The 21656-nt window shown below is 37.1% G+C and overlaps 1 protein-coding gene across 1 annotated transcript in view; it reads right to left on the bottom strand.

The window, feature by feature from the left end:
- The window catches only part of smchd1 (structural maintenance of chromosomes flexible hinge domain containing 1), a gene marked incomplete at its 5' end in the record, with an annotated part of 38012 nt that overhangs the window by 6062 nt on the left and 10294 nt on the right, over positions 1-21656 (bottom strand). Inside the window, 32 exons of the mRNA XM_079259958.1 lie at positions 2284-2371; positions 2767-2831; positions 2925-3034; positions 3123-3280; positions 3373-3449; positions 3569-3697; positions 4665-4826; positions 6183-6301; positions 6400-6485; positions 7469-7611; positions 7712-7936; positions 8022-8150; positions 8362-8501; positions 11959-12031; positions 12132-12225; positions 12315-12459; positions 12545-12664; positions 12776-12853; positions 14280-14393; positions 14528-14610; positions 14778-14884; positions 15122-15235; positions 15321-15521; positions 15877-16060; positions 17660-17780; positions 17866-18082; positions 18208-18301; positions 18380-18543; positions 18657-18776; positions 21192-21306; positions 21394-21527; positions 21629-21656. The exon at positions 21629-21656 is cut by the window's right edge and continues 55 nt beyond it. Of these exons, the coding sequence (XP_079116084.1) occupies positions 2284-2371; positions 2767-2831; positions 2925-3034; positions 3123-3280; positions 3373-3449; positions 3569-3697; positions 4665-4826; positions 6183-6301; positions 6400-6485; positions 7469-7611; positions 7712-7936; positions 8022-8150; positions 8362-8501; positions 11959-12031; positions 12132-12225; positions 12315-12459; positions 12545-12664; positions 12776-12853; positions 14280-14393; positions 14528-14610; positions 14778-14884; positions 15122-15235; positions 15321-15521; positions 15877-16060; positions 17660-17780; positions 17866-18082; positions 18208-18301; positions 18380-18543; positions 18657-18776; positions 21192-21306; positions 21394-21527; positions 21629-21656 (3937 nt within the window). The remainder of the gene's footprint in view (positions 1-2283; positions 2372-2766; positions 2832-2924; positions 3035-3122; positions 3281-3372; positions 3450-3568; positions 3698-4664; positions 4827-6182; positions 6302-6399; positions 6486-7468; positions 7612-7711; positions 7937-8021; positions 8151-8361; positions 8502-11958; positions 12032-12131; positions 12226-12314; positions 12460-12544; positions 12665-12775; positions 12854-14279; positions 14394-14527; positions 14611-14777; positions 14885-15121; positions 15236-15320; positions 15522-15876; positions 16061-17659; positions 17781-17865; positions 18083-18207; positions 18302-18379; positions 18544-18656; positions 18777-21191; positions 21307-21393; positions 21528-21628) is intronic.

The raw sequence follows: 21656 nt of genomic DNA, 5'->3' as shown, positions 1-21656 counted from the left end.
TGCCATCCATGACTTTATATCTGAAATACAATTTAAAAGAATATTAAGTGGCTCTAAGTCATCAGGGGACACGGCGATGTAAAGCTGTGTATCATCGGCATAGCTGTGAAAATCAACGCCATGTCTCCTGATGACGTCCCCAAGTGGTAACATTTACAGGTTAAAAAGTAATGGGCCTAAAATTGAAAAACAATGACTTTGTGAACATGAGACAGTCGATGCTCCATGAAACATAAAACTAAGATGCTGATGAAGATAAAGAAAGTTTGCGTTTATAGTCTAAAATAATAAACAAATGAAAGATTTGGATCATTTTGGACCACATTTCAACACTGACTTGCAGAAATTTTAATCAAACTGTGTTTAATTCCTTCTGTTGTATAGAGAATTAATCAGGATTCAAATTTGTGGTTTTTCTCAAATTTTCCTCGTATTTATACTGGGTTTTTTTTCCACAAGTTGCAGGTTTTCTATGTTTTTATTGTTGTGAAGCACTCTGTGACCTTGTGTCTATGAAAAGTGCTATATAAATAAAGTTTATCTAACAGGAAGAACAAGAAATAACAAAACAAAAGAAAACCCAAACATTTTCCTGACTCCAGTGCCGGTGTTTATTATTATCTTGAATTTCCAGCGTGTTTAACTCGGGGTTCAATGCAACCTAAATTAATCCAAAAATCTTCATCTACAAAGATGCTGTGGCTTCAGTGTCTCTTTTCTCTCCATGGAAGGAAAAGTTGGCTGATTGGTTAGACGGCCTGTGCTCCTTACAGTTGGGAATATTAACCCTAGGTGGAAACATCTATTGCAGTCCAAATGTTAGTTTAAAAAATTATCTAATAGTTATACAATCTTTGTAAATACTTTTGTAAATACTCCTCTCTACTACTAATACTATCCATACACGAGGCAGGAAAATCACTAATAATATTTTACTATTTTATCTCAACACCAACAAGCTCTGTATTATGTTACTGCAGCAATGCAGAATGTCTGCATCAGTATCCTAAAAATACAGATATCTCCTAATCTCAATCTGATGTTCAAAAAGAATCATTATTCAGTGAGGAGGGATACATCTGGTATATAGCCGGGTCCTACATAAACACTCGGACATAATGCAGAATTGATCAACTTAAACACAAAGAGTAAGAACATTGATATTGGATTGATTTAATAGTACAAACTGATGTTGTATTATCAATAGTTTGATCGGTATAACTTGAAAGGATTGAACTTCTGTGGAAAACGCAGCTTAAAAAAACTCAAATTTTTCTCTTATTTCGAGTTTCTTGGAGGACTGCGTGTTTGCACTCTGCTGTAGTAAGAAAAAACAAAAAACCTATTGGGCATCTCAGCACTGAATACATTTGACACCATCAGTCACCTCAGTAGCTTATGGCCTTACACATCCCCAACCATGCTGGTCACCAGTCTGGTTGTTGATTACCAACCAAACCAGTGCGGTTATGTTGGTCACTTTAACATGTATAGCACAACTAAGCTTATCCTACAAGTGTTCAATAGGGTTGAGGTCTTGTCATTCCCCGCTCCCAAATTCTGGAGGAACTCCATGACGACCGTGGTTCTACGGGAAGGAGCATTTATTATCCATGAGGATGGAGTTCAGTCCCAGATTAAGGAGAAACCAGATCATCGCTGGTTTTCCGACATGCGTCTATAAGTTAAGTGCCAAACAGCTGGCAGTCATACACCTGTGACTGGCACAAACCTTGGAGCACTTGAATCTTAAAGCAACAGCGAACACCGATAGGAGAATAATGCAGGAGATTCTGGGACATTACTTAGAGCTGTAATCACACATTTAACCACATTGCTCATTTCACAGAAGAGTGATCCTTGTAAAGGTATTGTTAAAGGGGAGAAATGACTGAAAAATTAAAATAAAATTCTTACTTTTTTGCAGTACATATAAATTAGAGACAGCAGGCTGTTTTACATCTGATAGGTTTTTCTTTTTTTTTATTATATTTATACTTATTTTTATATCATTTAAATCCTTTGCCAAACCCAAAAGGCATTGGTAACCTTCGGTCCTGGATGAGCTTTGTAGACGAGAGCAGGTCCCGGATTGCAAAGAAACAGAAACACTTTCACTTCATAAGGAGGCTCTAATCATCATAAAACCAATCCGATCCTAATTTTGCAGACTTAAATGTGGAGGTTTTTCAATTTTAAAATGAGCAAATGGGCAAAATTTCAGAAAGAATCAAGTGTCAAAACATGTAAAAAAAACAAAAAAAAAACCAAGTACAAACCTACCTGGTTACTGTGCATGACTTGTGCTTTGTCAATGTGCAGTGAGAACTGTATAAAGTACTTTCCAACTTCTCTGGGGATTTCTTTGTCTCTGAAGTAAAACACACAGGCGCATAAAAATAGTTACATTTTCTGGAAAGCTGACTTACAGAGTTGTTGGTTGCGAGGACTAAAACCGCTCCAACAGTCCGGGTGAAACTTAAGTGTGAGGTTAGTTTAGCAGAGATAAAGACGAGCGCCTTAGTAAACTAAGTTTTCATGTTTTTGATCCGGTACGTCGTTGCACAATCATTGCAACCCATCTTTCCCCGTCTAAATGCTGCACTAAGCTAACTGCTTAAAATCCCTTTCAGTCCACTGCACTGAAATGAATCGTATCCGTGATCTCTGTTCATTACTAATAAGACAGCAAATTCACATAAATACTAAATACTTCTGTACAGCAACAAGTTGAACAGAAACAGATCAAATGCAAGAGCATGTTACCTGAAGTAATAACGATCATTCCTGTCATGTTCCATGGGTTTGCTGCACCTCAGCTGCTCGGGGGTCTGCACAAAAAGCAACGGGATGATGTAACGCAGGACAAAACAGCCGCAATAAAAGCTTTTAAACACAGAGCCCTTTCTTTGTCAGCCACTTACTGTCAGTGGAATAGCGGACGATTCTTCTTTCCACACTGACATGTACAAAGCAGATGGAGGAAACTTTGTCATGGGGCTTCCTTCCTCAGACACCACGGTCACAGAGAAAACTGAACACACACATCGCTAACATTAAACTGATGAATAGAAAAAAGTAACTGAACTAACTAAAAAGATGAAATAGTTTTAATTGCAAACCTGGGAAGATGTCTCCAGCAAGATACCGGGCCTCTGTGTCATACTCTACAGCGAGTCTGACGGGCTTGTTGGAGTCAGGGATGACAGTTAGGTTCACTACGGGACCAGGTATCTGCTGCCTGTTGAAGACACTGCGAAACTCCAACTGATAGTACCCTCTAGTGGAAGGAAATGGTATTACAGTGTTAGCGGTGTCTGGTGACACAGAAGCTATGTTTTTAGAATAAACACTGCAAATGATAAATCTTACTTTAAACCGATCACAGCGTTAACATTAAAGCGGGCTTTTCCTTCTGCATCCACAGGTTGTGAAATAACAGATTTCACCTATTTCAACAAGAAGACTGATGAGATTGTTTCCATGTGTGTGGTTTTTTAAAAAAATATTTCATAGTTATGTGGCTTCTCTCAAATATATATATATATTTTTTGTTTCTCAGGACAACCTTCAGTGTAGCAGGTGAAGGTCTTACTTCTACCACAACCCTCTGGTCTGGAGAAGGGTTTCCCCAGTCATCGCACAGCTGGATGAGGAACGGCGTGGTAATGCTGTGACCATTTAGCACCTGCAAAGGCTATGCAAAACATAGAAAAAAAAGATTAAATTAAGATTTTAAACTGGATTTTCAAACTGGATTTTTCAAAGAAGATCAGGATAATCACTCTGTTTCACAAGACTTGGTTTTAAAACAGATTTATTCATATTGTTTGAACCACTGTCCGGACTAGTTTGAAGATACCCGGGCTTTATCAATAGAAGATCAGTAAAAATTTTCATAGATAAATAACACTATTAAATCTAAATCCTATCATTTTTTTGTCATCAAAACACCTCAGGATAATGTTTGGCAACTAGTAGCTTACAGCTTAGACAGGATAAGGCATTATTTAACTCACACAGAAGACATCAAACATCACAAACAAAAGATTAATGAAGTAAAAAATTAGTCTTTTCTTACTATAAAGAAAATGAGCAATAATGAAACAACAGAATGATGCATAGCCTTATAACTGACCCTCTATCCGCTCCACAAAGGTGAAAATGTGACCCCAGATTCATTGATTCACAAGAAATGACTTTTTTCTTGTTCTAAAAACTGCTTTGAAGGTTGTATTGTTAAAGTTTTAATGTTTTGTGGGCTATTTATGACACTTCCTGAACAAGCACAGTGCAGGGTATAGATGACATCCACATGCTGCTGGTGTAATATTCTTGCTTACTTGCATGAATTGTGCTGCCTACTGTACAGCCTGCTGCTAGAGTTGCCTCATAGATATAAATCTAAATGTATAATAACCAATTTTAAACATGATTTGAGCTACACATCTACCACAAATGCTAGAATACAGTCTCTGCCATAGATTATTTTAATGTCACAGGCTACAATGGTAAAAATCAGAACTTTTTATGACAGTTATTCTACTTTTTTCTAATGTAATAACACTGTAATAAAAGCTTTATCTGGGATACCATGGTTTTATACATGCTTATGGGTATGACAACTGACCCATTGTTTTAAAAAATGTATTATTTTATTTTACCTGCTCAGGTCCGCTGATAAGTTTAAGCTGTGCAGGGACTCCAGGGGCCACGGTCACTATGGCACAACCCTCATAGCCGTCATAGCTGAAGCGCAATTCTCTGGGCCCGGGAGGGCCTGAGCTGAAATGCACTCCTGTCACAAAAATAGAGCTGCTTTTTCCCTATAACAACACAAAGACAAGCAGTTACTGGTTTTCCATTTAACAGTGAAACATTTTCCAATATGCAGAATATTCAGCACCACCACAACTGTCCCAGTTGCAGCAATAGGTTTTCTGTTCTTTACTAATCTGTTCATAAACATAGTTTTTGTGTCCAGGAATGAGCTTGTTAAGTATATGATTAGAAAAAAGGTCCAGAAAAAAATGTTCACAGTTCTCACACTGTTTCAAAACTGATGTAAAAAAATGACATTTGTTATTTTAAAGGCATATCTTCATAAATTCATAGATTCATAAAAGCAGCTTCCGTATATCTGAGTGATGGAGTCTCTTTTAACTGGATGGTGCCAACTAGTTAACAAGCTCATTATTGTTTTTATTTTATTTTATTCAACACATGCTTGTAGGGTACAACCCCATTCTATCAAAAATAGTTGGGACAAAGTGATAAATACAGATAAAACCAGAAGGCAGTGATTTTAAAGCCCCATGAAAGCATTATTCTTGTCACAGCAGACATTGAGGTGATGGATGGGATCAAACGTGTCTCTCAGGAAATGCATTGCAAATGACCAGGAAATCTTAAACATACTACATCTTTTACAACAGAATGGCATTGTAGCAGATCAGTCCAGGTACTGACCTCCCTGTAATCTAAACTTATCACCTACTGAAAACATTTGGTGTGTCATTTAACAGAAAACATGACAGGAAAGACTCAGGACTGTTGAGGAGTGAAGTTTCCAGTTTCTATGCAAGAAGTCGCAGTTATTTGGGTTTAAATGAACCCAAAGAGAAATTTTCTTTGTTTGCACTGCTTTTTATTTTAACAATAGAGACTGGCTGGCCTATTGATCTTTGTGACTTGATTCTCATGCATGGTATTTAAATTTTATTGCCTTGAAGGGGGCATTTACACCCAGGGATGGCAGATAATATCTGCTTCATGCTGCATTCTCTCAATCAAATTAACAGTCTCCAAGGGCCTTTTTATTTTTCCGAGCTCGGCTGGGGGGAGGTTTGAACAGTGGTGTTACAGTGTGGAATTAGCATGTTCTCCCTGTGTAACCCCCCCCCCCCCGACAATACTATCCCTGGAAGTAGACTACAATCTGTTTAAAGCTGACCCGTCAGTCTGTGAATGTGCCCTAAATCTCCCATGCATGCCTCCAGCCCTTTCATGGTGTGAGAGACTTTGACAGAGGAGAAGGGGAGACTTCCCACTTTTAAATGACAATAAATATGCAAAAACATGGCCTGAGTGCACAACTTCAATTTAATCAATGGACTGGAGATTTTCTTTAATTCCTTTATTTCAATACAAGTTTCATATTAGGTTTGCGTATCTGCTTTTACCTGCCATTTGAAGGTGATCCTTGATTTGTCGAGACCCTCCGCTTCCACCGTCATGGACTTCACACAGGCGGGAGTTAGCCTATTGCTTACGTTGTCAAACTGATCCACAAGCTTCAAGACTGTATAAAACAACAAAACAACACAGAACACTTAAATGTTACAAAATGTGATTCTATCAATAAAAAAGGTGATCTTGACAGATCGGGTTTGAACTCACGGATGTGTCCTGACAGGTTTTCACCGAGCCTCACTGTGCTTTGAGGAAGAGTTACTTTTAGCCGTGCTGGTTCGTCTGGACATGGCCTATAAACAATACATGATGGTAGACTTTAAATAAGATCCAGGAGAGTCTGTGAAATGTACCTCATACCCTCTGAGCCCACATACAAAAGTTTATCAGTGCAGATGAATTCCCAAAATGAAATGCTTTTGATGAAATATTTCCCTCTTTCTGCTGTCATGTCCATCATTTATTTGAACGGGAGACTCATAGTTACCGTAAGCAAACTCTGATAACATATTGAAAAAGTGGCTTATCGAGACAGTGTGTCAGCTGATCACTATTAGATCACTTGGAGATTAATGCTCTGCTGTAAACAACCTAACAAAAACCCCTTTAAAAAAAGCCAAAGACATTAACTACATCTACAATATTTTATTGTACAATAATCACCAAACATATTAGGAACAGCAAAGTAGAGGCAAAGAAAGAGGAAAAGTGGCCTGTCAAAGGTTGTCGTTGGGATATTTGTTCAAAACAAAGCAGATTTGTTGCAAGTTGCGGTTTAAAAAAACAAAAAAATTAAGTGTGGTCTAAATGTAGATCAATGATGAAAGAAAATAGCCTTAACACAAGACCAACACTTAATATGGGAAACTTAGGAACATTACACAAGCACTTTAAATATTTCACTTAGTTGTGTTTTCCTGCACAGAAATAGAAAAAAATGATTAAACTATCTTTTGATTTAAAAAAAAATAAAACCAATTGTGTGTTTAACATGACATTGTAGTCAGGAGAAAGCTGGAATCAGGTAGCCTGTTCCTTTGGGTTTTCATTTCTATTTGCACAGGGAAGTCAAATGTTGACTTGATTAAAAAAACAAACAGATAAATAAACACAATAAATATTAAACTTTAGAGGTGCAAGTAGGTGGATGTTTTTTTTTCCTGGTACGTCTTTTGTAAACAAAGCAATGTGAAATACTCTTCCCTGCTATTACTATTTTGCGGAGCTAAGCTAGCAGGCACAGAAAACACCAAATCCCAGACTTATTGCAACTTACACAATCGTGAAGGAGAAGGACACACTCTGGTTGTGATAGGACACCTGGTAGAAGCGCTCCTCCTGCACCTGCGTCGGCACCTGCACGTCAGGAAGCCTCCCCACGATTAAATCTGCCTGATCTATGTCCCCTGTCCAGTTAACCTTCAAGACAATCCGGTGTTCAATTTGAAATAAAACGACTACTTACAAATACTTATTTTGTATGTTTTGTGCATTAATTAAAATGACGTGTGAGACACACCTTTATCATGGAGGCTATTGCAGCAGTGATGGGCACCTCTCTGTGTGACTCATCGTAGAGCCTGTAGAAAAGGTTCTCCAGGTGTCCTCCTGCTTGCCACTCAATCTTTTCATTGTTCTTCAGCACCAGATTACCGTCGCCCTCACAGTACAGCTCCATCGCTGACACCTGGCTGCTGGGTAAGACTTCCAGCTCCATCGTGACTTTCTCAACGTGCTTCTGACTCTAGCAGAAAACAGAGAGAAGATTGTACCACCAGAAGGAGAATTCACGTTAAAAAGGAATCCGCTGAACAATTCTTTTGACTTACGGGCATCTCAAACTCAACGTTAAGCTTTTGTGACTGTCCATTGATTATCTTCAGTTTTATGGGCTTTGTCACAAGCTGGCCAGCTCCAGTGCTACTGCAGTCTGTCGAAACAAACGGAAGCCCTGAAACCTAAAAAAAATTATGGGAAAAAAAAAAAGATGAGCATGTAACATTGAAAAAAAATGAATAAAGACATTGATTTCTGATAATATACCTGAAAGAACTAAATCAGCTGTTCTGCTCTAACAGGATTAAAATTCTCACAAGCTGGTCTGACAAATGTAATCATGATCTCTCAAAGTGTGTTAAAGGAGGATTTCCCAGCACGGTTTATCCATACCTGGCAGGTGACTATCTGTTTACTGTTGGCAGTGATGTTTCCGGCCTCATCATGAACTTCAACATTAAAAGTGGCCGGGTTTCCATTCTCAATTTGGAACTGCTTTGGTTTTGGCTTCACATGAAGGGAATGTGGATTACCTGGAAAATTATTCATAAAAAAACATGCATGTGGTAAACTGGTGGTGTAAGAGTGAACTGGCGGGTAGGAACCAAACAGGCAATACGGGATTAGGATGTCACCGATGGAAAAACAGACCTTGTGAAGATTTATGGTTTCAGCTTTTGGCAGAGTGAGGTTTGAAGAAAAAAAACTAGGTCCCCTGGATTTTGTCAAACAGTTAACCAGAAGGATGAAGTCAATTAAGTGGAGGTATAACTAAAAGTATGTTTTAATAAAACTTAAAAAAGGCCAGGAGGGTGAAAGCAACAGTTGTATCCATAGTGATCGGAGCGCTGGGGTTTGTGTCCTAGACACTGGAGAAGTGGCTCCAAAAGATACCTGGTGAAACATCAGACATTTCCGTCCAGAAAAACCCAGTCCTAGCAACAACTAAGATACTGCGTAGGATCCTCAGGCTTCAGGTCTGGACTGATTTTGCATAATTTCTTACTATTTTTAAAACGTCTCCACCCCAGGAAGGCAGTGCATTGTGTTTAGTCAGTACTGACAACCAAACATGGCAGGCATATTTTTGTTTTCTTACCAACATCACATTGTGTTTAATACATTTACATGTGTGCTGATTATAACTATATGACACAACTTACTTGCATACACTTATTATCAAGTGCGTATATATTTAAAATAATGTAATCTAATACATTGAGTTGACACAATCACATTCAAACATTGATTAACGGCAGAGTATCACATCCTTACAGGAGTTTCATACGGCAGAAAGCCTGATCATTAGTGCAGCAGATGTTCACCATGAACTGTTATTTTTTTAGGGGACTGCCCAGCAGAGTAACACGGACATTTCTTCAGAAGTTACTTCAAAAGTTTGACAGGCTGGATGGATGATCCATTACAACTTTGCATGTTATTTCCATTTTAACTTTGCATGTTACTTCAAAGGATCAGATATATTTAAGGTCAAATGTCCAATTAAACTTCGGAGAGGCCTCCAGATGTCCCATCAAATCTTATCAGGTCTTTGGGGGGGGGGGGGGGGGGGTGATTTATAGTCACCCTATAAATCTTTCTACTGGCCTGCAAATTGGACTTTAAGAGTTTCCCCTCTGCATGTTTTCAGGTCTGTATTTAGTACCCTGTTGGTTTTTCAGGGTATCCTGAGTTTTTTTCCTCACTGCAAGGTAAAAACCATGGCAGATCAGGACACAATTTATTGTCTGAAAAGTATGAATGTTGGAAGAATGACATAACCCAACTGATATGAGTAATATCATGATGCTTGTGATATGAAAATCATTTGTAAATGTTGGGACAGCAATCAAATCTTTATCCTACACTCTCTCTGCTCTCTCTGCGTCAAAGTTTTGTTGAAATAAGTCACTTTTAGGGAGATTTCAAATAAAATCTGAATTCCTTGAAAACAACTTCACCAAATTAAGACTTTCTGGCTCAACCTGAATGGTGCTACATATTGTTGATAACCTGATCAAGAAGAAAATGTAGCTGAGTGTACACCCAATACTAGACAAGCACATACAGAGTGCAAACCTCCGCCAGGCCTTTAAAAAGCTTTTGGATCCAAACAGTAATCCGGATCACCACCAAAATTAAACCACTTCTTCCTTTGCATATTTCCAAAAGCTCTTGGAAATTGTATGAAAATTCATCTAAAACTTTTGCGTTATCTTGAACACAAACAGACTAACAGACAAATAAACGCCAGGTAAAACATAACCTCCTTGGCGGAGGCAAACATAAAACACACAACATTAGAACACCTGTGGCCATACCTTGATAACTCATTTCTAAATAAAAAAAAAGAATTCACCTGCTATATCTATGTGTAGCAGTGGCTATGAGAAATATGAAGTACTGAACACTGAATGTCCTGTTGCAATATCTTAATAATAAATAACGGCAGTAGTACAGAATGTACACCTCTCGGCTGGTAGGCGGGCAATCTAGGGCAACAGCGTCAACACTTTGCGAACTAGAAAAGCACTTGGAGAGCACAAACCTCCGCCAAGCACTGTGTTAAAAAATCCTTTAAAAAGTTCCTGGATCCAAGCGGTGATCCAGATCACCACCAAAATTAAATCACTTCTTCCTTTTCACATTTTCAAAAACTCCTTAATTTCATGAAAATCCGTCCATAACTTTTTGAGTTATATTGAACACAGACAAACAAACAGATAATGAAATATATAAACCCCGGTAAAACGTTACCTCTTTGGTGGAAGTAAATATCTCAAGAACCACACAACAAAACTTAATGGGGAATTGCTGTCATAAGCAAGGGTTCTGATTGGACAAAGGGGGCACGTGACGTATACCGGGAATAAAAAGTTTGCTCACTGCTTCTCGTCTTTTCAGTCGTAACTTGTAAAAACTACATAATAAGTACTAGTTTTGCCGCTATTTTCATTATAATTTTGAAGTAGCAGCTCAACAAGAGCATACTACTTAAGTTTTTGCAGCAACTGAGAAGGTGAAGAAAGATGTCATCTGGACAGGACAAGGTAAAGGTTTAATTTAGAGGGAAATAAAGGTTTACATGACAAAGGAATTAAATAGTTTGGAATTAAAATGCAAATAAACCAGCCAGTATGTTCGCAGACCTCCATATTGGAGCTGGATGTAAACTGGGATGACTTCCTGTTGGTCTCTTGACAAATAAGATGCTCAGATTTCTTTTTCTTTCATTTTTGACATCCAATCCAAGCAGCAAAGATCAGTGTGTGATAAAACAGTTACTTTCCAGTATCGAAAACAAAGTAATAAAGTACACAAAAAAAAAAAAAAAAAAAAAAAAAGAAATTCTTCCTTTTAACATTTCCGACAACTCCTGAAAATTGAATGAAAATTCGTCCAAAACTTTGAGTTATCTTGAACACAAGCAGACAAACAAACAGATAAACAGATAAAAACACAACTTCCTTGGCGGAGGTAATTAACGGTCTCCAATTGTAAGGGATAAGGTAAAGTGGATCATTTCTGACGGTCGGAAACAAGGCAGCAGCTTAACTAAATGGAATCTCTGACAAACACTACCAATTTCTGGGGGACCAAAGAAAAGCTGAATTTTTGTTTACTGCACTCAATTCTTGATTGTTAAATAAAGAAAAACCATCTCCCACCATCTAACATGGAACAAGCACAGAGGAAACTGAGTTCTCACGGTCCAATAAAATGTCTTTTTTTAGGCTAAGATGCTGTTGATGGATGTGTTTCTCTATTTGTGGTTCTAAAGACATTTCTCCATTCATCTCATCCAAACTCTCACAATGCCATAATTACATACCAGAAAAGAATATCAAATTCATTTATTGTGTGAAGGAAAGTTTGGATGATCAAAGTTTTTATTTTATGACTGTTATTAAAGTTAAGTTAACAAAATGCATCACTTTAATTTGTTTACTCCACATGAATTGTAAATGAAACAGATGAAAGCAGTCTCACCGGGAAGAAGAGTTATTTTGACAATCCGTGTGTCTTTTCTCAGTCCAGGCAGCGTCACTGCCAGGTCATAACTCTGCAACATAACATCCAAGTTTAAAGGGTAAAAACCAGCCTCAGTATCCATCAACATTTGTCTTTGACAAGCAAAATTATGCGTTAAATATATTTCTAACCTTGGATTGCTGAATTTTTCCACGTGCTTTGACACCTTTGATGCTGCATAAGGTCCCGGTGCAGCTCAGTGTTCCTTGACTCAAAACCAGGTCTCTAAATAGCAAATAATTTTAGTTTTAATTAAAGAGGTTCTAATGAGGAAGATAAAGAAATGAGGGGGAAAAAAAAGTAGAAAGACTCACGTGCTTTTGAGAACGGGCTGGATTTTGGGAGGAGGTGCTGTTGAATGGCCGTAACAGTCTGTTATCTGCAGAGGAATGTTGAAAGGCACTCCAACACGAACCGTGGGGTTCATTGTAGCCACTGTGAAGCTCTCTGCATCACCCTCTAAGACAAAAGAAAACATCCAAAATGTGTGTAAAGCAATTAGCAGAGAAACATGAGTAAAAAAATATACTCAGCTTATGTTTACCTTTGAGGGAGAAATTGAGTTTGTAGCTTGGAAGCTCTTGGCCACCGTAGACTGTGATGTTGCTGTCGAATAATGTGGTGTTGAGAGTCATTGTGTACTTCCCCAGTTTGGTCAGAGTTTCTGGGAAAAAATATGACCTTTACTCACATACAATCGTCAGGGGAAGAAAACCAACATTAGTAAAAAAAAAAAAAGGAGAAAGAAATGCTAAACATATATGTGTAGGTGTACCGATTTTTTTGAACCAGTGCCCATAATTTGGTAGGAAAGGGGCAGAAAGACAGACAATTTCTTCATCTCCTGTAGAACCTGAATATGGAACAGTAAAGGTAAATAAATAATAATATGCAAATAGCCACATTTCATTCATTAAGTTTTATAATCAGCAGGTGAATCAATCATTTCATGAATTATTTGTGCAACACATACGCAAGACAATGTATCAGTGTATCAATTTGATATACTTCACATTTCCAGTAACATGACAGTTATTTTCCCCAAATTAACAGAATCGTGATTACTTCACTTGGTTTTTCCATTAGCCACAATTACCATCCCAATCACCATTTCCATTTGGCCCATTTTGGTAAAATATTCCAAGACCCAAACACAATGAGAAATACTCTATAATCATGTGGATTAAATGGTTGATTTTGGTCACGAACACACGCACAAACATATCATAGTTGTCTAATTGTAATTGGACATCTCCTACATTAGACCAAAAGCTCGTTTACAGCTGGTTCAGTGCATTAATGTAGACATCAATGGACTTTCTTACAAGAACTCTCTTTGGCTACTGTTTTGAGTGGACTTGAAACATAAGCTTGGTCCGTGTTAAAGCAGGTGTAACGTGCAGAAAGTACTTAGGAGCTTACAAGATCAACTGCTTTAGCTTTGAACACTAAATGCTTTCCTCTTTTTGTGTGATGCAAAATATCCAAATAATCTCAGTTTTAGACCTCAACTGTCAAACATGCCAGTTAATGATTAGAAACTTTTTAGCTGGTTGATGACTCCAGCCTGTGGACAACCTGTCACTCACCAATCATTTCACTCATTTTTCCTTATTTAACAAATGTTACAATTCTTATTGATAAACTGGATTAATCTATTGAGATATTTAATATTTGCTGCTCTGTCTAATAAAAGTATTGATCCACCTCCAACTTATATTGAAGTCTGCAGCTTTGGTTTTGTCAAAAAGCCTGTGAGTACCAACATATTTCCTCTGTTTCGACCTCACTGCGATATTATAACATCCAATATTATAAACTGAGTCACACAGCTCCTGCCCCTTAGATGTGCAGATCTAATGTTAGGCATTGCCCCATGGAAAAACAAAGACGAAGTGCTCCAGAGAATTAATCATCTACTGATTCCTCTGCCTTGTCTTTGGTTAAGAAGATTTATTTTCAAAGATTTTTTTGAAGATTTCTTTGGCTTTGTTTATTATTATAACTTTAGTTGTTATTTATTTTTATCCCCTAATTTATGACTGTAATACACATTGCAACCATGTTTTTTGAATAACCAAGACTTTCCAGAATATTATTTATCAAATGTAGGAAAAGACTTTAATTTTCATGCAGACATGAAAGTATAGCTCAAATTAATCATTCTACAACCAGAATTTAGCAATGCTAATAATGTTTTTTAAAGGTAAACACAGCGAAGCAACACTTTGAAACTGATCTGATTTTACAGTAGGTGTACTAGCAGTGTTACACTTTACCATGGTGGACTACTACAAGTCGAATACTCATTCGTATTCCTGGCCCATTGCCTCCTGTCTGTATCCTGGACAGGGAGTCTCCCTTCCTGTTTTGGACTTCAACTCTGAGGGGTCCTGAAACAATGTAGCACAAAAGAAAGCACTTCTGAGCTCAATGCTTAACAAAGAGAGAGAGAAATAAAGATTATATCTACATTTTTAAGCTAATCGCTTGAAATGATGCATTTGTAAAAAGTGCAACATCTTACCAAAAGGAGTCCCAACTGGCCAAACAGAATCCTGTGGCCAAACGTTATCCTCTGGCCACTTCACATTTAGATTCGCTGGGAGCCTGAAACAAGCAGTTACATGAGCTGGCATCAGAATTAAATAACTTGTCACAAGATGTCTGGTCACATCTTAGCAGGGCATCCAAGAAAATAACAGTACTGTGATCTTGGTCACAGTCCTTACATTTACAGTGAAATGTAAATGAAATCTTTCTTATTTGTTACTTACTTGTCCATGTCAGTGTTAATGGACTTTTTGATGGCATCTAAACTGGCAGTCTGATCAATCTTGGAAATGGGTATGATCTTGACACTGTTATATAGTGCTTTAGGCTCCTAGAAAGAGATTTTTTCCATCAGTTTGGGACCTTAAATGCCACTAAAATCAATTACAGTACTCTCTGTTTAACTAATAACACAGTTTTCTATAACATTTGCTGTGGAGTGAGCAGTTTTTCAACATTAGTTTTAACAGAGCTAGTTTTAATCATCAAACCTTTAACTAGACACGGTGGGCATTGCTTTTTTTTTTTTTTTATAAGCTTCTAAAATCAGAGCGATGTCAGTCCTTACTCTGCATATTTCTACTTGACCTCCAGTGGCAAAGACGTCTCCATCATAACTTCCATGCAGCAAAAACCGAACTATGGTGCCGTAATAATTGAACTGTGTTCTCTGTGACTTGATCTGGATGAAGACACAAAGAAAATTTACTTCAATAAATGATTCTATACTAAAGCAGAATGATAAATATAAACACACAAAGTCTCACAAGTTGGCCTGCTTTGTATATTTTGCTGCCCCATTGGATGGAGAAAAACGTTGCCCAGGGATGTTGCATTTTCTTGGATTGATCCGGTCGCGTTATGGTCTCGATGTAGCCCATAAACTTCACTTGCTTGTCATACTTCTCGTGACAGTTTTGAAGCCACTGATGAAACTCCTTCTGAATGTTGCCTCTTTTAGAAATTTTCTGAAAAACATGCAATATATTTTGACAAGATCAACATTTCTCCTTAACTACGAGCCCTCTAAAACAGGTCTAAAGTGTAGTAGCTAAAAAACTCATTCTGACATTGAAACAATCAGTTTTTAAAGTAAAAGTCAAATCCAAATTTTGCTCGTTTATTTTTAATCAATCTGTTATTATTCTTGATGTTTTACATAATCTGGCTACACAACTGCCCCCAATAACATAAAAAATAAATAAAATTGGAATAATTTTAAATAAAAAAGTTATCTTAAATTCTAATATGCATCCACCTCTCTGTCTTCTTATAGGATTGTTTCAATAATAAAAGAGCAGAAAAAGAACAGTAGAAACTCACCTGTGCATTAACAATGGGAGTGAAAATGGTGTCCTTGCATTTTAGTTTCAGCTCCAGTTCCATGAAATGCAGCTTGTTTGTGCTGACCTGGAATTTGCCATCAGTAAAAAGCACTCCTGAAAAGCGACTGTAGCATTCTGCAGGTAGCGTCCCACCTTTAGCAGGTCGAGAACACCAGTCAAACCTAAACACATCAAAGACAGAGGATTAAAAAAAAAAAAATTCTGAATTTCTCATTTTTGCTAAGATATGTCAGGAAATCAACATCACGTCCATTTACAGTCTGCAACATGCTAAAAACAGAGAGAACTAAAAAAGTGACAAGATACTGCCGCCATGTCGGACAAGCTCAACTAGGGTTGCAACAATACAACTGGCTGGCGGTTTAGTGTCAGTGTGTATGTTTGTCAGCAAAACAAATTTCACAGTAGGACCACTTTTATTTAGTGGTAGGAAAATATGTATAAAATCTTATTTTACCCGAGGAAGCCTGGTAGGTTTGTTCAAAAACATTCTCCAGAGACAATTGCTTTTTTCCGCTATTGACTGTTTGGGTCGCTCGACTCTCATGTGTTCAGGAAGTGTTACGTTTAGATGCTAAAGCCAAAGGTGCTAGGACATTTTTTTTTTCTAAACACATTTGCCGGGAGTGAAATTTTTCTCGACTGCTTTCACTCCCTCGTCTCTGTTCTCAACAGCAAACTAAAAGTATCCCACACTGAGGATCTGAATGAAGTCAGTGCATGTTCAAACGTCATTCTCTGAACTCTGCTAGAGCCATTTTCACGCCTCTCTTTGTGTATGTGAGCGAGCCACAACCGAGTCCCAGTGAGAGGAATGGAGGAGTGAGGGCATAACAGTGATTGTACAATGACTTGAAGGGGCAAGCATTCACTTGCGTGGAAAGATGCACACACACTCTGGCCTGTAAAGCAGTAAATAATGTGCCAGTGCAAAATCTATGCGAATCCTAAAACCTGTAGGACGGAAGGGCAGATTGTCCTGTGCATGGCAGACCAATTGGTCCATTTCTCTACAGAATCCCATTGCATCCCTCGGCTCAACATGGCACTACGGTGCTTTAAGAGCTTGTAAAAGCAAATGCTTAAATGTTCTAGTTTAACAAGCTGATGCTTGGTGGAGATAAACTAACAAGCCACGGTCAAAGGTAACTACACGACATGCCAAAATGGTTAAAAAAAATTCTTTAAAAAAAAAAACAACATTACAAGACAACTTTCTTGGTAATAGAAGTTTGCCTACGGACAATAATAAATAAAAACAATTATTTTTCTTTTTAAAGTATTTCCCTTCTTATGATTAGTAAAAAGTGTTTAAATACAATTTAAGATGGTGTGTGGTAACGTTGGAGCTCCCACATCCGAAAAATGTATACAGTAAAGCTAGCAGCATCATTTCAGCTGCTTCTCAGCCTGGTTACACACTGAACTTCTACCAGTGATAGATTTATTATATTGAATTTTATAAGCTGTATTTCAGGAATATTTTTTTAATGTTGCTGATGTTTTTAATTGCTAAGTTTAATTTATTAAATGCAAAGTTTTTATAGCTTTACAGATTCCCTTTATTTTATTTTTTAATAATTTCCATCTTGAGAATGTCCTGCCTTAATGTAGTTGTGCTAGTATGACAACAAAATCGACTGATTATTTGATTCAATCTAAATTTGTGACAAACAAGTGCTACTATGCCCTAGTGTGTCAGATCTCTTGTAAATACTGCTTTATGAATTAAAATGGCTTCTTAACGTAGATGTACTTACTCTGACACTGTGGTGTAGGGGATGAGCCGCCCGTTCCAATAACATTCAAAGACATTTCTTTTCCCTCTTGCCTGATTCTGAGCTTCATTCTCAGGTTCACCATCATCATCACAATCAAGGGCTGAAAAACAAAGCAAGATTTCTTTTGGCACCTTCAGCTGTGGCATGTCTTGTTGTGAAATGTATTCAGTGTCAGATCTGAATACCTTTATCAGCATGTAGCGCTACAGGGTAAGTCTCCCTGTCATAGAGGAAAGGATGATATCGAATGATGCCCTCTACTGTGCCTTGGTCAGGGGGAATGGTGGCGCTGAACTCAAACATATCGGCAGCAGAGGTGATGTACAGAGTCTGCATGTCCGTTTCTACCTCTCTGAGGTTTACCACACGGGGGCATTTTGTGGGCTTCTCCCGCAAAGTGATCTATTTAAATATAATATAAATATATTAATAGTAATAATTAGAAGTCCAAATATTAGTAGTTGAGACACACTGCATCTAAATACAGACTATCACTGATACAAACAGCATTAAAAAAACAGCTTCACCTGAATGTCAAGTTTTTGAGGACTTTCTGAACCTGCAGATGTGCTTTTCAAGTCATGTCCATGGAGTCCATGAATATAATAATGATAAACGTGTCTGAAATATAGAAATTGTAGTTTTTAATCAAGTGCGGCTCTTATAAAGTCTTCATGGGATGCACACAAGTGAGCTTACGCAAGTTCTGTGGTCCACTTTTCAAAGTCTTGTTTCAGGTATGTGATGTGGTCTGTTTTGATTCCTGTAACCACAACTGCAGTGAAGCTATTCTTCCGAGTTTCCTGCTCAATGAGGGCGCGAAGGAAGTGCTCATCATCTCTAACATATGAAGAATCACAGGGCTGCAATACAGGACATCACACAGAAGATCAATCTGCCTTATGCACATTGCAGGCATTTAAGAGTTAAATGTGATCAGAACAGAAACTGTTTAGAAATGAAAAATATGACTTACTTTCCTGTTTAAAATGATCCCACTGTAAATATCTTCATTGTTCTTCTGCTTTCTCTCAAATTCCTCTTTGGATAGACTGAACTCATGAACATCTGGAGAGTTTGCTGTTTTTGTTATCATCTGATGAAATTAGAGATGCTCTTTAATTCTTCACAACAATATTTGCTTTTAGATAGTTTAAACTAACAACAACAGAATGGAACTAAATGATAAGTGAATTCTTCCACATCTGACCGCAACATATTTCTCTTGTCCAGAGCCACCTATGGCCCCACATGTGTATCTTTTGGTTATGTGTACTTGCAATGAACTGTACTGAACCCAGAGGGCACGTTGTCATCCACCTCCTGTCTGTGCTCCAATTGAAACGGACCAAGCCGGCTCTTTGATTCTCATCAGGATTCGTGTGTGCATTGTCAATCTGAGCAAATGTGCAAAGTATTAAAATAAAAAAAAAAAGCTGGGGTGAGTGAATTCTTAAACTCCATTTAGGATTGAAGTTGTATTAGAAATATAGATTAAATAGGGGGAAAATGACTAACTTTGATTTGGAGACGACAGAATAATAAATGTAAAACTTGTTAAGGAGTGGCATTGTAGGCCAACAATGAACTCAAAAGTAAAATAGTTGACAGCATGGCATCACTGTGAATGAGGTGATGAAATGTTAGAATGGAAAACAAGCAAAACATGATCGTAAGCTGTATATACAGGGATCAGATATGGAAAAATTCTAAATGTTGGGAGAAGAGATACACAACAACTGGCTCGAATTATATCTTCATTTGTGGAGACTTTAATGTGGATCTTATGAAATCAAAGCCGCATAAACCAACCAAAAAATTCTCGAATACAATGTTTAATTTAATTGTTTAATAAATTTTATCTGTGTGAAAAGTGCTATGAATAAAGTTTGATTGATTGATTGAATCCCAAAACAAAAATACCCACAAGGACAAAAACACACAGCACACAACAACACAACACCTTGTTGATACATAACATCTTTACAAACGCTATCAGACACAATATGGTAAGAGGCATGCTGATTAATGAGATTAGTCACAACTTACCTGTATTTTTTATACCAATTATTAGATAAATGCTGGTAAGAGCAGGAAAATTACTATCTATGTATCAGCCATTATGAACAGAGGATGTTATCGATGCACTAAAACATGAGCTAATGCTACAAGATTGGAATGTTGTCTTTTGAGAAAAAGAAATAGACATGGCATTTAACAGATTTATCTATATTTCTAAATCACAATATGTTAAAAATAGTCTACTTAAAGTCGTGGCTAAACACAGGCCTGCAAAACTTGTTATAACAAAAATTACCTTTATAGAAACTTTATCAAAATAACAACTGAAGAATTTAAAAGGAGATTAAACATCTAAAACTAATTTAACTGGCATATTAAGAACTAATAAAAATTATAGAAGATTTCTGGATGAAAATAAGAATGATATAAAAGAAATACTAGAAAATTACATATCAACATGATTGTGTATGTTTATCGAAGTGAAAATATCAATACATTGAAATATCGCAATGTTTTGTGTGACAATATCAAATTGACATTCAAAAGCATCTTATCAATTTTTATCAAACAATCGATCTTTACTAATGAGGCAGAGTTTTATTTGTTTATTCGTCTTGTTCACAAAGATCAGTCTTTTTATTTATTCTGCCGTGAAATGTGGATCCTATGTTCTTATTTAGCAAGTTGATGTCAAGCATGCAACAGCATTTAGTGTTTACAACTAGTAAAGAAAAATTGCAATATATTGTATATAGTTTTGTTAAGTTGACCTCTTTTATAGGCCTGATTTATTCATTTATGTTAAAACAACTTTCTGGGTCAAAATAAAAACCCTCTTTTTTTTTTAACTTTAAACCTGTGCCTGACTGTGCTTCACTGCTCGGCCCATTGCAGTTATGTATATCGTTATGGGGATATAAAATGAGCTGATATGTTATTTTGGACATATCGCCCAGCCCAACAGAAGGCCTTCAAATTTTTTTTTTATGGTTTTAACACATAAACAACAAAGTTATTATTATTTATATAATTTTTAAGAATACAAATTCTGTATTATCTCTGTGATAGATGCTGATTTGGGGCATTTAGGTGCATTGTCACAGCTGTTTCCCATTTTATGTAAGTACTTGTTTAGAAAAAAAAAAAAGTGACATCAGTGCATCCCTGGTAATATTAGTGACTAAAAGTACTGACAAAAAAAAAACAACACCATGATGTTAAACAATGCTAATTTAACATGCTAGTGTTTTTCCTCATCAGCCAAAATCTCAGTTAGCATAACTACAAATCTCTAACGCCTCTATTCTATTATCCATGTCTGCTCTCCGACAATGTTTAATCAAATTAGAATCTCATATTTAATAGAAAATACGTAACTTTTCTCTTTATCTTTTAGCATTTCATCTTCATAGCAACTTATGCCATACTAGGTCATTAAAAAAATTTCTGAAACCTTTGTAAAATTATGTATTTATTGTCCTTTCCTGACCTTGACTGAGTCCCCGATGAAAAAAGCAGCATGTTTTCCTCCAACTCCAAAGTAGGATATATCACTGTTGAGACTGCGAGGAACAGGATCAGGGGGAACATAACCCTTTGTCTCACTGAGGTCAAAAGGTGAGAAAAGATATAAATTGGTCTATTCAAGGTTAAAAATATTTCATGTTGAGCACATCTTTTGGAAAGCCAACCTTGCATATATGGAACCCTTTCTTTGGAATTTAGAGAGCCTGTACACGGCCCAGTCGTTGAGCTGCTTCGAGGTCATCCCGCACCCGTTATCTAGAACCATGATGGCAGGTTTCCCTAAAGTTTTATCAAACAGCTAGCAAACAGATGCAGCTATAGGTTAAACACACACTGTCGACATAACATCAGTATCAAACTTGCATACAAAAGTTAGACAATAACAGCTGGAGAACAAACCATCCTTATCTCGATCTTCCTCTCTCCT

This window comes from Telmatherina bonti, assembly GCF_933228915.1.
Source record: "Telmatherina bonti genome assembly, chromosome: 20".
In the NCBI taxonomy this organism is placed as follows: Eukaryota; Metazoa; Chordata; class Actinopteri; order Atheriniformes; family Telmatherinidae; genus Telmatherina; species Telmatherina bonti.
This window is presented reverse-complemented; position numbering and strand designations above follow the sequence as displayed.